The sequence below is a fragment of the Hemicordylus capensis genome, chromosome 1 (genome assembly GCF_027244095.1).
Source record: "Hemicordylus capensis ecotype Gifberg chromosome 1, rHemCap1.1.pri, whole genome shotgun sequence".
Taxonomy (NCBI): Eukaryota; Metazoa; Chordata; class Lepidosauria; order Squamata; family Cordylidae; genus Hemicordylus; species Hemicordylus capensis.
The window spans coordinates 80,724,754-80,737,865 of NC_069657.1; the positions used below are offsets into that span (position 1 = coordinate 80,724,754).

The 13,112-nt window shown below is 41.6% G+C and overlaps 1 protein-coding gene across 5 annotated transcripts in view; it reads right to left on the reverse strand.

Annotated features, from left to right (window-relative positions):
- The window catches only part of ZFYVE26 (zinc finger FYVE-type containing 26), a 109,638-nt gene that overhangs the window by 21,561 nt on the left and 74,965 nt on the right, over positions 1 to 13,112 (reverse strand). For all 5 annotated transcript variants that reach the window (XM_053274412.1, XM_053274421.1, XM_053274386.1 and 2 more), the window contains one exon: positions 3,949 to 4,158. In XM_053274412.1, coding sequence (XP_053130387.1) covers positions 3,949 to 4,158 — 210 coding nt within the window. The remainder of the gene's footprint in view (positions 1 to 3,948; positions 4,159 to 13,112) is intronic.

Consider the following 13,112-nt stretch of genomic DNA (forward strand, 5'->3'; position numbering starts at 1 on the left):
AAGTTATTTCTCCACAGTGGATGGAGGGTATTCTTAGCAGGTTGTATCTCACACTTACTCCACTTGAAGACAGGGCTATACAAGTTAGATTAACTGCAAGCTTGCCTAGGCCATAGCCCATACAGTACCAGGACTGATGAACCTTCCAGAAGACACACAGGCACTGGAAGGCAGGATAAATCAGTATAGGAAGGAAAAGGATAGAGAAAGGAGGTTGGAGCCCCATGGAATGAGCTACCAATTCCAGAAGAACCTGGGAGTCAAAACCACCTCTTCTGGTTTCCACCTAGGAGAAAAAGTGTATCTATAGCAATTGGAAACCACAGGTGGGTAGGATACCCTCCATCCACTCTGAAAAAAGAACCTATCACAGCAAGCCCAAAGTTCCTTTCTTACACAGTGAAGGGTCATACTACAGTAGTAACAGAAAAAGGAAGAGTGTTTTTGAATGGACATGGTCCACTGAGTTGCCAGGAGCAACTGCTCAGTCTATGTGGGGCAGCTGCAGCCAGATGGGGTTGGGATGAAGAAACGGATCCTGAGAGAGCAGGTTGTGATGAAGGGAAGTAGCCAGGGGGATACATGGACAGTCTGATGAGGTTAAAAAGTCACACCCATCTGGGCCAATGGCGGGAGGGTACCACAAGGATGACTTCTGTGCGTTCCACCTCGATCAAGCCAAGGAGTGCCTCGGGGGAAATGCATAGAGGAAACTTGGAGACAGGTTGTTGCCAGGGCACAGAGAACTTAGCCTGTTCAGGTGTGTACCACATGAAGAACTTCCAAAGTCTGTGGTTACTTATGGAGGCAAGTGGGTTCGAAACCTCAGCGTGATGGCTTGAAAAATGTCCTGGTTAAGACTCCATTCTGCCTGGTTCACATTCTGGCAGCTGAGCCATTTGGCTTTGCCATTGACTGCACCTCCAAGATGCTGTGTGGTCAGAGAGGCCAGTGAAGTTCTGCCCATAAAGATAGCAGGAAGGACTCTTATTAACGAGTGTGTAACCTGGATCGCCACTGTCAACTGACCTGGGTTTTCGCTGTTGTGTTGTTGGTCCAGATCAGAACATGATGATGACAGGACTAGTAGGAACTGCTGGAAGGCCAGCCTCCAGTTTGGAGTTTGAATCAAATGGTGCTGTGGTGAGACTCCTGGATTGTCCATTTGCCTTGAGAAAGAAGATTGCCACATTGAGCCTGGAAGGCTGGAATCTACTGTATTTTGAAATCTGTCTGGATTTTTGAGGGGAAGTCCTTGGAAGAGAGCAGTCACTGGAAGGACTACTGAAAGCTATAGGCAACAAGAAGCTGAAGAAGAGACTGTGGCTCAATCTTCTATTGCCAAAGGAACAGGAACCATTGTAAAGGGTGAGAGGGCCCTCGATGCATGAGGTTGTCCCTGTAGTTGGGCTAGCAATATAAGCCTGTTTGTGGAAAACCATAATGAGCTGATCTGCAGATCGATCTTTAAATGCCTGTCCACTGGTAGGGAGAGTCTGCCTGCTAATGAGCTGATCAACATCCCCAGATGTTGGATGTGTTTTATGTAAAGAAAGAAGCTTTTCTTGAAATTCACCAGGAAGCTGTGCTCCTGAGGCACGGGAGAGCGACATCCAACTTCCCTTGCTGGAATGATGTCTGCAGAGGAGTTAGTTCCCTGGACAGAAAAATTGGTCCCCATGGAGTGCCAGGAATGAAAGGTGTCCTTGCCTGGGCAGGCAAAAGCAGCCTGCTTGGAAAAGGCCTCATGGATCTGAGAGGCTGTGTCCTTTTAGCAGGTAGAGAGGCAGAGGATTTGTCTTTGTGGTAGGGCTTCATTTTGGCATGAAAACTGTTGCACTCCAAAATAGAGAGTTCCTTGGCTAGGCTGCTTGGGCCTGCTCTCTCATACATCCATGCATCACAAGAACATACTTCCCCTTTTTCTCCCCCCACCCTTTTTGAACTCCTTTCCCATCCTAGTTACTCTATTTACCTGAATCCCAGACTAGGATTCCCACCCCACTACCCCAAGTTGTTTTAATATTAGAAATCGGGAGGTCATCTTAAATTCAGATTCCTATTCCTTTTGAGTAAATGCAGGTATAACCTGTATTTATCCTCTACTTTTAAAGGGGGTTGTCTTTAAATCTACAGTCATCTTCAATTTGGGTAAATATGGTAGCTTATTGGATATTGGAGGAAAATAATGCAATGTAAAGTGTGTGTGTGTGGGGGGGAGAAGTAATGCAATTAGGAAGCTCCATCCAAGTCCTGTGAAGAAAAACTAAAAAGAATCAGAAATGAGTATGGTTACCACCTGTTGGTGGGAGCTTTGTATATGAGTTGCCCCCAAGCAAAGAGTGCAACACATTGTCCTTTCTAACTGTATAGCTCATATAGCTTAGAGGGCCAGTTGCTAGGTGAAGAAGCCACCATATTTGCTTTCATTTCATTTCCCTTTTCATCATTGCTGGTGTACAGCCAAAGGAGTCAAGGGAATAATTCTCTTAGAGGCTAGGGCCTGACCAACGGACCCCAAATTCATACAAGGTATTCCTGATGGTGCTTAAGGCCATGGTAACATTGCTGCAAGGATTTAGTTACATTATGTTCAGACTTGACCTGAAAACTCTAGCACTTGCCAGGTTCAGCTGAAACCTGAATATCATCTAAGTACTAGTGGGCTTGAATTCATTTCCATTAAAAACATCATTAAAATGTCATTCCATTAAAATGTCTAGCTATGGGCTGTACCAAAAGTTCAGTTCTGCAGGATAGGGCAAGGTGACTTTAGTGCTACAGTCTTAGTAAGGTCCCATTCACAGACATCTAGACACAAGAGAAAAAGTTAGCTAGAGCATAACAGGGCATAATCCACATGTGCCACCTTGAAACTATGTAAGAAGGTATAGTATCAACTTGACAAGTGAAATCAGTTGGGGAGGGGAGAGGCTCAATGGTGGAACATATACTTTAAATACATAAGGTTCCAGGTTTGGTCCCTGGCATCTGCAGGTAGGACTAGGAAAGACCCCTGCCTGAAATCCTGGCGAGACGCTGCTAGCAAGAGGAGACAATATGGACCTAGATGGACCAATGGACTGACTCCGTATAAGGCAGTTTCATATGTTCTATTTTAAACTAGATTCACCTCTACAACCCCACCCCACCCACAATGGCTCTTAACACTATGGTGAGGTCATTGTCTGCAACTTCCATTAGCCCAGGACTGTAGCCACAATGTACCTACATTACACTAACCCACAAAGGCTTAGCCTGCTCAGGAAGATCATAGAACCCTTTTGAAAAGCAACAAGTCCCTAGCCTGTCTACTTGTACAAAGAAAGGCATTCAAGTAGTATTTTATCCAATTACTTATGAAGGTGTAAATTTGCCTCTGCCTTTGAATGTTTTGGCCAGTTAATGCAAAGGCAGTAGAAGAACTCACTAGCACCAGATCTCTTAGTTACACCCCTCCTCCACCCTCCAAGGCTCAGATGTTGAACATTGTCCACAGGTAATTTTAAACATATTGATAGATTAAGTGCCATCAAGTTGGTGTCGACTCTTAGCAACCACATAGATAGATTCTCTGCAGGGTGATCTGTCTTCAACTTAGCCTTTAAGGTCTCTCAGTGGTGCATTCATTGCTGTCGTAATTGGGTCCATCCACCTTGCTGCTGGTCGTCCTCTTCTCTTTCCTTCAACTTTCCCCAGCATTATGGACTTCTCAAGGGATTAAACATATTACGCTACCTGTGCGTGTGTTCTGGCTGTTCTCGGCACACTCCCACTAGGACCTTGCCCACAGGCCTTATGTTCTCATAGTCCCAAGAGCATGGTAATACTGAGCTCACCACGTGGCTATAGAGCATGGTCAGAGCAGCCACAAATTTTTAAGTGACCAGTGAGCCGCTAGCAGCAGTCTGAATTCACCTCAAGAGCAAAGGGAAGGACGATTCTTACCACCGAGAGAATGGGCTTCACTGTGGACTCCAGGTACTGTATCACATCTTGGACCAGTCTTGAGCCCAGATTTAGCTGGTTTAAGTCAAGAGGTGGCTTTAGGCATCGGCTGAATTTCTCTCTAGCGGCTGTTAGATTGCCAGCTTTAAGACAAGCCATGCCCCATGCATGCCATGCTCCACCTGGATCCAGGCCAGTCTTTGTAGAAACCTAAAAACCAAGTTATTGTAAATAGTCACCAAGGATAGGCACCAATGGGTTAAATAGGCATGACAACCTTCATGAAGGAAAAACATGTTCAAACAAACCAAACAGATCTCTACTAGATTATACAGAGGCCATTTAAGAAAGAATATATATCAGATACTAATGATGTAAGGGAATAGTAAGTAAATATCCTTTATATTAACATGGGTAGCCCAGTTGCTCCCAGTATTACAATTTTATATATGGCCCAAATAGAAATGGCCCAATGTTATTTCAATGATGTCAACTATCCCTACAAAAAGTTGTTCTTATATTAAAGATGAAGTTGTGCCATTGAGGAGTTGTTGTCTCTTGGCGACCACAGAGCCATGTGGTTTTCTATGGTAGAATACATGAGGGATTTACCATTACTATCTCCCGTGCAGTATGAGATGGTGCCTTTTAGCATCTTCCTATATTGCTGCTGCCTGATATAGGTTTTTCCCATAGTCTGGGAAACATACAGGTGAAACTCGGAAAATTAGAATATCGTGCAAAAGTCCATTAATTTCAGTAATGCAAATTAAAAGGTGAAACTGCTATATGAGACAGACGCATTACATGCAAAGCGAGATAAGTCAAGCCTTAATTTGTTATAATTGTGATGATCATGGCGTACAGCTCATGAAAACCCCAAATCCACAATCCCAGAAAATTAGAATATTACATGGAACCAAGAAGACAAGGATTGTAGAATAGAACAATATCGGACCTCCAAAAAGTATACAGTGTACTGTGCTTGATTGGCCAGCAAACTCGCCTGACCTGACCCCATAGAGAATCTATGGGGCATTGCCGAGAGAAGGATAAGAGACATGAGACCAAACAATGCAGAAGAGCTGAAGGCCGCTAATGAAGCATCCTGGTCTTCCATAATACCTCATCAGTGCCACAGGCTGATAGCATCCATGCCACGCCGCATTGAGGCAGTAATTGCTGCAAAAGGGACCCAAACCAAGTACTGAATACATATGCACGCTTATACTTTTCAGAGGTCCGATATTGTTCTATTCTACAATCCTTGTCTTCTTGGTTCCATGTAATATTCTAATTTTCTGGGATTGTGGATTTGGGGTTTTCATGAGCTGTACGCCATGATCACCACAATTATAACAAATTAAGGCTTGACTTATCTCGCTTTGCATGTAATGCGTCTGTCTCATATAGCAGTTTCACCTTTTAATTTGCATTACTGAAATTAATGGACTTTTGCACGATATTCTAATTTTCCGAGTTTCACCTGTACCAGCGGGGATTGGAACCAGCAGCCTCTTGCTCCCTAGGCAAGTTACTTCCCCATGGCGCCATTAGATGGCTTCTTATATTATGGCAAATTTATTGATGATGTTAAGCAACACAACAATGGCTGGGCTGGGGGTGGGCATGATGTTGAACCTCACCCCCACCTCCAAATCTGCACTTTGCAGCAGTCTTAAAGCAGGATAGGTAGCAGCCCAAAAGAGATGTAGGTGCCTCTAAATTTAAATAGACTCACCTTGCCTTTCCGTGGGGAAATGTTCAATGCAGGTTGCAATACGGTAGCAAAATGTAGACCACTTTGATAAAGTGGAACAAGATATAGCAAAAACATGGCCTGTTTTCACAGGCCTTTTGCTAAAAGGATTTTTAAAAATCTTTTCTGTTATAACTTCCTAAAATTTTATCTTTTTAAAATTGTGTTTGAGTTCTATTTATTGTGCTAAGTTCTGTACATCGCCTTAAGATTTAGGTGTTAGGAGGTTTATAAATACAGTAAATAAAATAATTATTCTTATTGTTCAATCTGATCTATATTCTCATTTTTAAATTGGATTAACTGCATTGATCCACATATATGGTTTATTGAACATGCAAATGATCATTCTATTTCATTTTTAGATGTTACAGTATAGAAGGAGGCTAATAAGATCTTGGGTAAGGGATATCGTAAACCTTCCATTGTTCTCTATTCTATACTATAAGAGCTTCCATCCTGGGCACATTAAGGATAATATCCCATTTGGACAATTTTTAAGTTTAAAAAGAAATTGTATGAGTACTAAGTTGTAAGATTTTTAATCAACAAAAGGAGGTAGATTCCCAGGGATTAAGAAATAGAGCTTTCCCTCAACTTATTATAGAGCTTGCTGCAAGACGAACAGAGGGAATTGCTAGACATACGTTATTTGAAGACAAATTGTCTGCTAGTTGATCTAAGTTATTTTGGCCCATGGAATTTAGTCCTTTAGCAAGTTCCATTAAAAAGCTAAAGAGACACTGGCATATTGTACAAGATCTTCCAGATTGTGACACACCACCAGGTATGGGCTATCGAAGGACATCCAACTTAAAAGATCAATTGGTACATGCAGGTATTAATCATAGAGGCAATTCTCACGATCGCCAGAGTACGCAGGTGGATGGAGGTGGGGAAGGCAAGGTAAACCTTACTTTCCCCACAGACAAGCAAGGCGAAGGTGGCAGAAGCATGGGCAGCCCTGCTCCATGAAGCACAGAACAAGGTGGAAGGATCTGGGGCCAGAACTTGTTCCAGCCTCCAGGCATCCCACAATGCACCACCCGGCACACGCATTGCATTGAGGTATTCCTCCATCAGATGGGCACTCAATGCACCCATCTCTGTCTCTGCTTGGGTTGAACTCAGCTGAGAAGATACACGATACCCGGCAGCCAGGTTAAGGGTGTGAGCACATCCTTAACATCAGCTAACAGGCGGATTATTTAGGAGGAATCCTCAAGGATCCTGCCATTTCTCATGATCAGCCTAACACAGGCTGGGCTGCCCCAGGCTGGGTTAGAAGCTGGTCATGAGAACTATGATGAGTCCAACTACTACTAGACCTATAAGACATTTTAGGTGTGGCAATTGCTCTTTAGGTGTGGCAAGTCAAGAAAGATAAAGACCTCATGAAGGAACTTAATAGGGAATTTCAGAAAGCTGTTAGAAGAGACAAGGAGCAGCACCTCAATGACATCTTGAAGATGGAAAGACATGGAAAAACAAGGAAAGTTTTCCAATAGATCTCTGAACTCAGAAGGAGGTTCCAACCTTGAATTGGTATGTTAAGGGACGCCAAAGGACAGATAGTAACTGATTCAGAGAAAACCAAACAGAGATGGAAGCAGTATACTGAAAATCTGTACAGCAGGGACGTCAACATCCAAAATACTCTAGAAGATATTCCCTACTTCCAAGAACCTCTAGTACAGGAAGGGGAAGTTAAATCTGCACTCTGGTCATTACCAAGTTGGAAGGCTACAGGAATTGATGGAATAGCTACAGAAATATAGCAGGCAACAGAAGAAGAATCAGTCAAGGCTCTAACCAAACTATGCCAGCAAATTTGGAGAACGACACAGTAGCCAACAGATTGGAAGAGTCAGTCTACATAACCATACCTAAGAAAGGAAACTCAACAGATTGTGCAAACCATTGCACAATATCCTTAATTTCACATGCTAGCAAAATAATGCTCAGGATCATCCAATGCGGATTAGATCCCTACATGGAAAGGGAAATGTCGGATGTTCAAGCTGGTTTCAGAAAAGGCCGAGGAACAAGAGACATCATTGCTGATGCACGCTAGATAAAAGCCTTCAATTGCGTCGACCATGTCAAGTTGTGGAATGTCATTAGGAAAATGGACGTCTCAGAACATCTCATTGTTCTCATGAGAAACCTATACACAGGACAGGAAGCCACAGTCCAGATGGAACATGGTGAAACAGACTGGTTCCAGATCAGCAAAGGAGTAAGACAAGGCTGTATACTCTCTCCCTCTTTATTCAACTTATATGCTGAACATATACTGAGAGAAGCTGGACTGGAAGAAGATGAGTGTGGTTTTAAAGTTGGAGGAAGAAACATCAATAACCTGCGTTACGCTGATGACACCACTCTGATAGCTGAGAATGCAGATGAGCTGCAAGCTCTAGTCATGAAAGTCAAGGAGCACAGTGAAAAAATGGGACTACGACTAAATGTCAAGATGACTAAACTAATGACAATGGGTACAGCAACCAGCCTCAGAACTAATAATGAAGACACTGAAAAGGTGGATAGCTTCTGCCTTTTAGGATCAACCATTAACAGTAAAGGATCCAGCAGTCAAGAAATAAGTCGCAGACTAGCACTTGGTAGGGTTGCAATGCAGGCCTTCGAAAGGATATTTAGATGCCCTGATGTGTCTATACTTACATGATTAGAATAGTTCGAACAATGGTTTCTCCGTGACACTCTATGGATGTGAAAGCTGGACTTTGAAGAAGCAAGATAGAAAAAACATTGATGCTTTTGAACTTTGGTGCTGGAGAAGACTTTTGAGGATACCATGGACAGTCAGGAAACCAAACAAAGGGACCACAGAACAAATCAATCCAGAATTTTCACTTGAAGGACAAGAAACAGAGTAGAAATAAATGGACAGTTTTCACAATGGAGGTATGTAGGAAGTGGGTCCCCTGGGGATCGGTACTGGGGGACCAGTGCTCTTTAACTTGTTCATAAACGAACTAGAAGTTGGAGTAACCAGCAAAGTGGCCAAATTTGCAGATGACACTAAACTATTTAGGGTAGTGAAATCCAAAACTGATTGTGAGGAACTCCAAAGAGATCTCTTCAAAATGGGGGACTGGGCGACAAAATGGCAAATGCGGTTCAGTGTAAGCAAGTGTAAAGTGATGCACATTGGGGCAAAAGACACCAACTTCACATATATGCTGATGGGATCTGAGCTGTCAGTGACTGACCAGGAGAGGGATCTTGGGGTCGTGGTGGACAGCTCATTGAAAGTGTCGTCTCAGTGTGCGGCAGCTGTGAAAAAGGCTAATTCCATGCTAGGAATCATGAGGAAGGGGTTGAAAATAAAAATGCTAATATTATAATGCCCTTATACAAATCTATGATGCGGCCACATCTGGAGTACTGCGTACAGCTTTGGCCACCGTATCTTAAGAAGGATATTGTAGAACTGAAAAAGGTGCAGAAGAGGGCTACCAAGATGATCAGGGGCCTGGAGCACCTCCCTTATGAAGCTAGGCTACAGCATCTGGTTCTCTTTACCTTAGAAAAGAGGCAACTAAGGGGAGACGTGATCAAAGTGTATACAATTATGCATGGAGTGGACAGGGTCGACAGAGAGAAATTTTTCTCCCTCTCTCACAATACTAGAATCAGAGGTCATCCCATGAAACTGAAGGCTGGGAAATGTAGGACCAACAAGCAGAAGTACTTTTTCACACAGCGCATAATTAATCTATGGAATTCCTTACCATGGGATGTGGTGATGGCCACCAGCTTGGATGGCTTTAAAAGGGGCTTAGATTCATGGTGGACAGGTCTATCAATGGCTACTAGTCTGATGGCTGTGGGCCATTTCCAGCCTCAGAGGCACGATGCCTCTCAATACCAGCTGCAAGGGAGCAACAGCAGGAGAGAGAGCATGCACATACCTCTTGCCTGTGTGCTCCCCAGAGGCATCTGGTGGGCCACTGTGTGAAAAAGAATGCTGGACTAGATGGGCTGTGTGCCTGATCCAGCAGGGCTGTTCTTATTATAATCTAGATGGTAACTGAGTTTTTTATATCCTTTTGCAAGACTGGAATCTGGAGCATTTGGACCGATATTAACAGTGCTGTTAAAAATATGGAACTTTCTGAGACAGTTCTCCACTTGATAAAGATCACCGGGTCACCATAATGGACTTGTATGAAATGTATCAATGGATTTTGTGGATTTTTACTAAACAGATCGAATGATTTCTATATAATGGATTGAACTACTCTTCCAGGGACACATTTAGTTCTATAAGTGTGATTTCCATCACGTAACATCTTAGGTTGAATCTTTGTTCCATCTCATGTGTTGCTAGTTCTGTACAATTTTGCATGCTAATATAAAGGATATTTAGTTACTATTCCCATACATCATTAGTGTCTTATATATTCTTTATGAAATAGCCTTTGTATAATATGGTGCGGATCTGTTTGGTTTATGTTTGATGTAGAGATCCCAGTATGCACTGTTTTATCTTTGGGAAAAACATTTTTATTCATGTAACAGTATTTTTGGAAGAATTATCAAATGTACTATAAATTTTAGTTCAAAATACAGGAGAATGAAACTATTTCCCTTGTAACACACACTACTGGACAGATCTTGCCACAATTTGTAGAAAGGTAAACACCTTTCACACAAAAAAATAATAATTGAAAAGTGAAGTTTAAAGTAAGAGAAGTTTCTTTTATGAAGGAAAAAAATAGGAGCATTTCATTTCACATCAACTAGGGCTAACAGGAAACATCATGTGAGTTATTTGCTTAATAACACCAGAACGGTTAGTGTTTGTCACTGTGGCAAGTATTAGAGGCAGATTATCCTTATTTTGGCACCATTGGTCAATGTAATTTTGGATGTCCCGAGAGATTAAGGGTTTACCGAGTCAGAAGAGTAGAAATGCAACTACCCTCCATCCAATGACCTTCCATATGGATGGCAAGCTACTAAAAGTTAATTAATTGGTCAAAAAGATGATAATTCAATGATATTAAATAAATTTGCATATTACCAGAACACTACTCTAGATGCCTTTTTGAAACAACAGCCTGGTTGAGATGCAATGTTAAACCATAGTTTAGAACTATATGAATGAACCAAAGGGAGCTGCGGGCTCCCTATACTCTTCTTGTGCACACAAAGAAGAAGAGGACGAGGAGTGGAAGCTTCCACTTTAACAAAGCACAGCTCCTCTTTAGTTGCAATTGCTGCTTGTAAATAGAGAGCTACTATTTGTTACCTATAGTTAGAACGAACTAGGATATCAAACAATGGTTTGATATCCTGACTTGTTCTAGTAATAGTTCATTAAACCACAATTCTTGCATTTGTAAACAGGGAGATGCAGTTTGTTCTTGAAGAAAGAGTAGAAACCTTCATTCTCCTCCTCATGCGCATGAAGGGGAAGGAGGTTTCAGAGCCTGTAGCTCCCTCAGACTCATTTACATCATGCTCTAATTTAGTGTTGCATCTATATCAGGCCATTCAAAGAAATAAAATTGTAAGTTATTCCATATGAAAAGACTCACTCTGTAAAAGGAAAGGCCATCAAGGCCATCTTGAATGTTTAAAATTCCCTATTATAGTAATACAGCAGAACCAAAATAAAGGCACATTTATCCTTAGGTTGTCCCGGAGACCAACCAAAATTGGCTTCAATTGATCAATCAATAAATGCTTTAGTTGATTAATTTAAAATATATCAACTAAAAACTTAAGACATTGTTTTTAAGGTTTCATAGATCATAGAATCAAAGTAGGGTAAGCCCAAAAAGTGTTAATCTTCCATTTTTTCTGGGAGCTGGGCAAGAGAGAGGGATGTCATGGATATCGGAATAAAACTACTCTATTTTTAGCCTATTTTCCAGTAGGCTTATGAAATCATCCGGCATTCTGTGTGTGTGAGTGTCCCCCACCCCCATCAACATCACAATGCCTAGACCAATATGAACCAAATCGGGTACAGTTGTAGGGACACCTCAATAGCGTAGTTTGTTATGTCATCCACCCCAATCTAAGATGGCGGACATGTAAACCTTTGAGACGCAAGTGGGCTAACTTGTGAACCGCCTAACCAAGTTGAACCAAATTTGCTACAGCTGTAGGAACACCTCAATAGTGTAGATTGTGATGATGTCATCCACCCCAATCCAAGATGGTCATGTGAATGTCTGAGGTTCAAGCAGGCTAATTTGTGGACTGTAACCCATTTGAACCAAATTGGGTGAAGCTGTAGTGAGTAAGACACAGGGACACCTCAATGTAGTCTATAATGATGTTATCCACCCCGATCTAAGATGGCCAACGCATGAACATTTGAGGTGCAAGAGATCTAACTTGTGGACCTTGATATGAACCAAATTTAGCCCAGTTGTAGAGGTAGTGAAAGCAAAGTAGACTGATTAATTTTTACTAGAACTGGTTCTTTTTTCCTTTTTTTTTTTTACATAGCACTGATTACACAAGGCATTTCATGAAAAGTAGTTTGATTCAGCTAGAGATGATGAGAGTAACTTTTCTTATTTACAACTTTTGCTCCTGCAACTCAGTATTTATTCAAGATGCTTACATGAACAGTATCTACGTTTGCCATTGCTTCCCAAACATAGTTAAGGAAGCTAAGAAGGTTAATTATGAAATTTGAGTTAGAGTAACAATAGATCAAAGAGAAAGCAGCATACAAATGTTTATGGAGATCTCTAGTTGTGTAAGAGAGGACTGGAATGCTGGCTTGTTTCTCCAAGTTACAGTTTTGTATAGTCAGGAGAAATTTTAGGATAACAAAGGGGATATCCAAATCCAGAGTCAAGTTGCTTTCGGCCTTCCTCACTTGACTCTTCTCTTACTTTATAGTTTGTAAGTATGTACAAACTCCTTCAACCTATACTTCTTGAAACTATTTTTCATGAAATGCCTTGTGTAATCAGCACTATGTTTGGATGTCCTGAGCTTTGACTATGCTATAATGCTTATATATGCTGTACTAGAAGCTATATAAGTAAACTAGTATTTTTAAAGTGTTTCCCTTCAATTCTTATCCTTGAATATTGTCATTCCAATACCTCAGTGAGGAACACGAACCCACATGTGGTGTAATTTCTGGATTGGAGTCTTGCTCACAACATTTGCCTGAAAGTTTACAGCTAAATACTGTAAATATAGTTAAATACTGGGGTGGAAAGGGTCATGCTTCAAGGAGCCATGAAAAGAGACAGGCTGTACTTCAAAACAATACAAATATATGTTTTCCCTTACACAGAGATGTTATTTCTCAAATTTGTAGACCACCCCAAACATCCATCTCTGGGCGGTTTACAATTACATAAATTAAAATGAAAAACTTGAAATAATTTAAAACCACAGT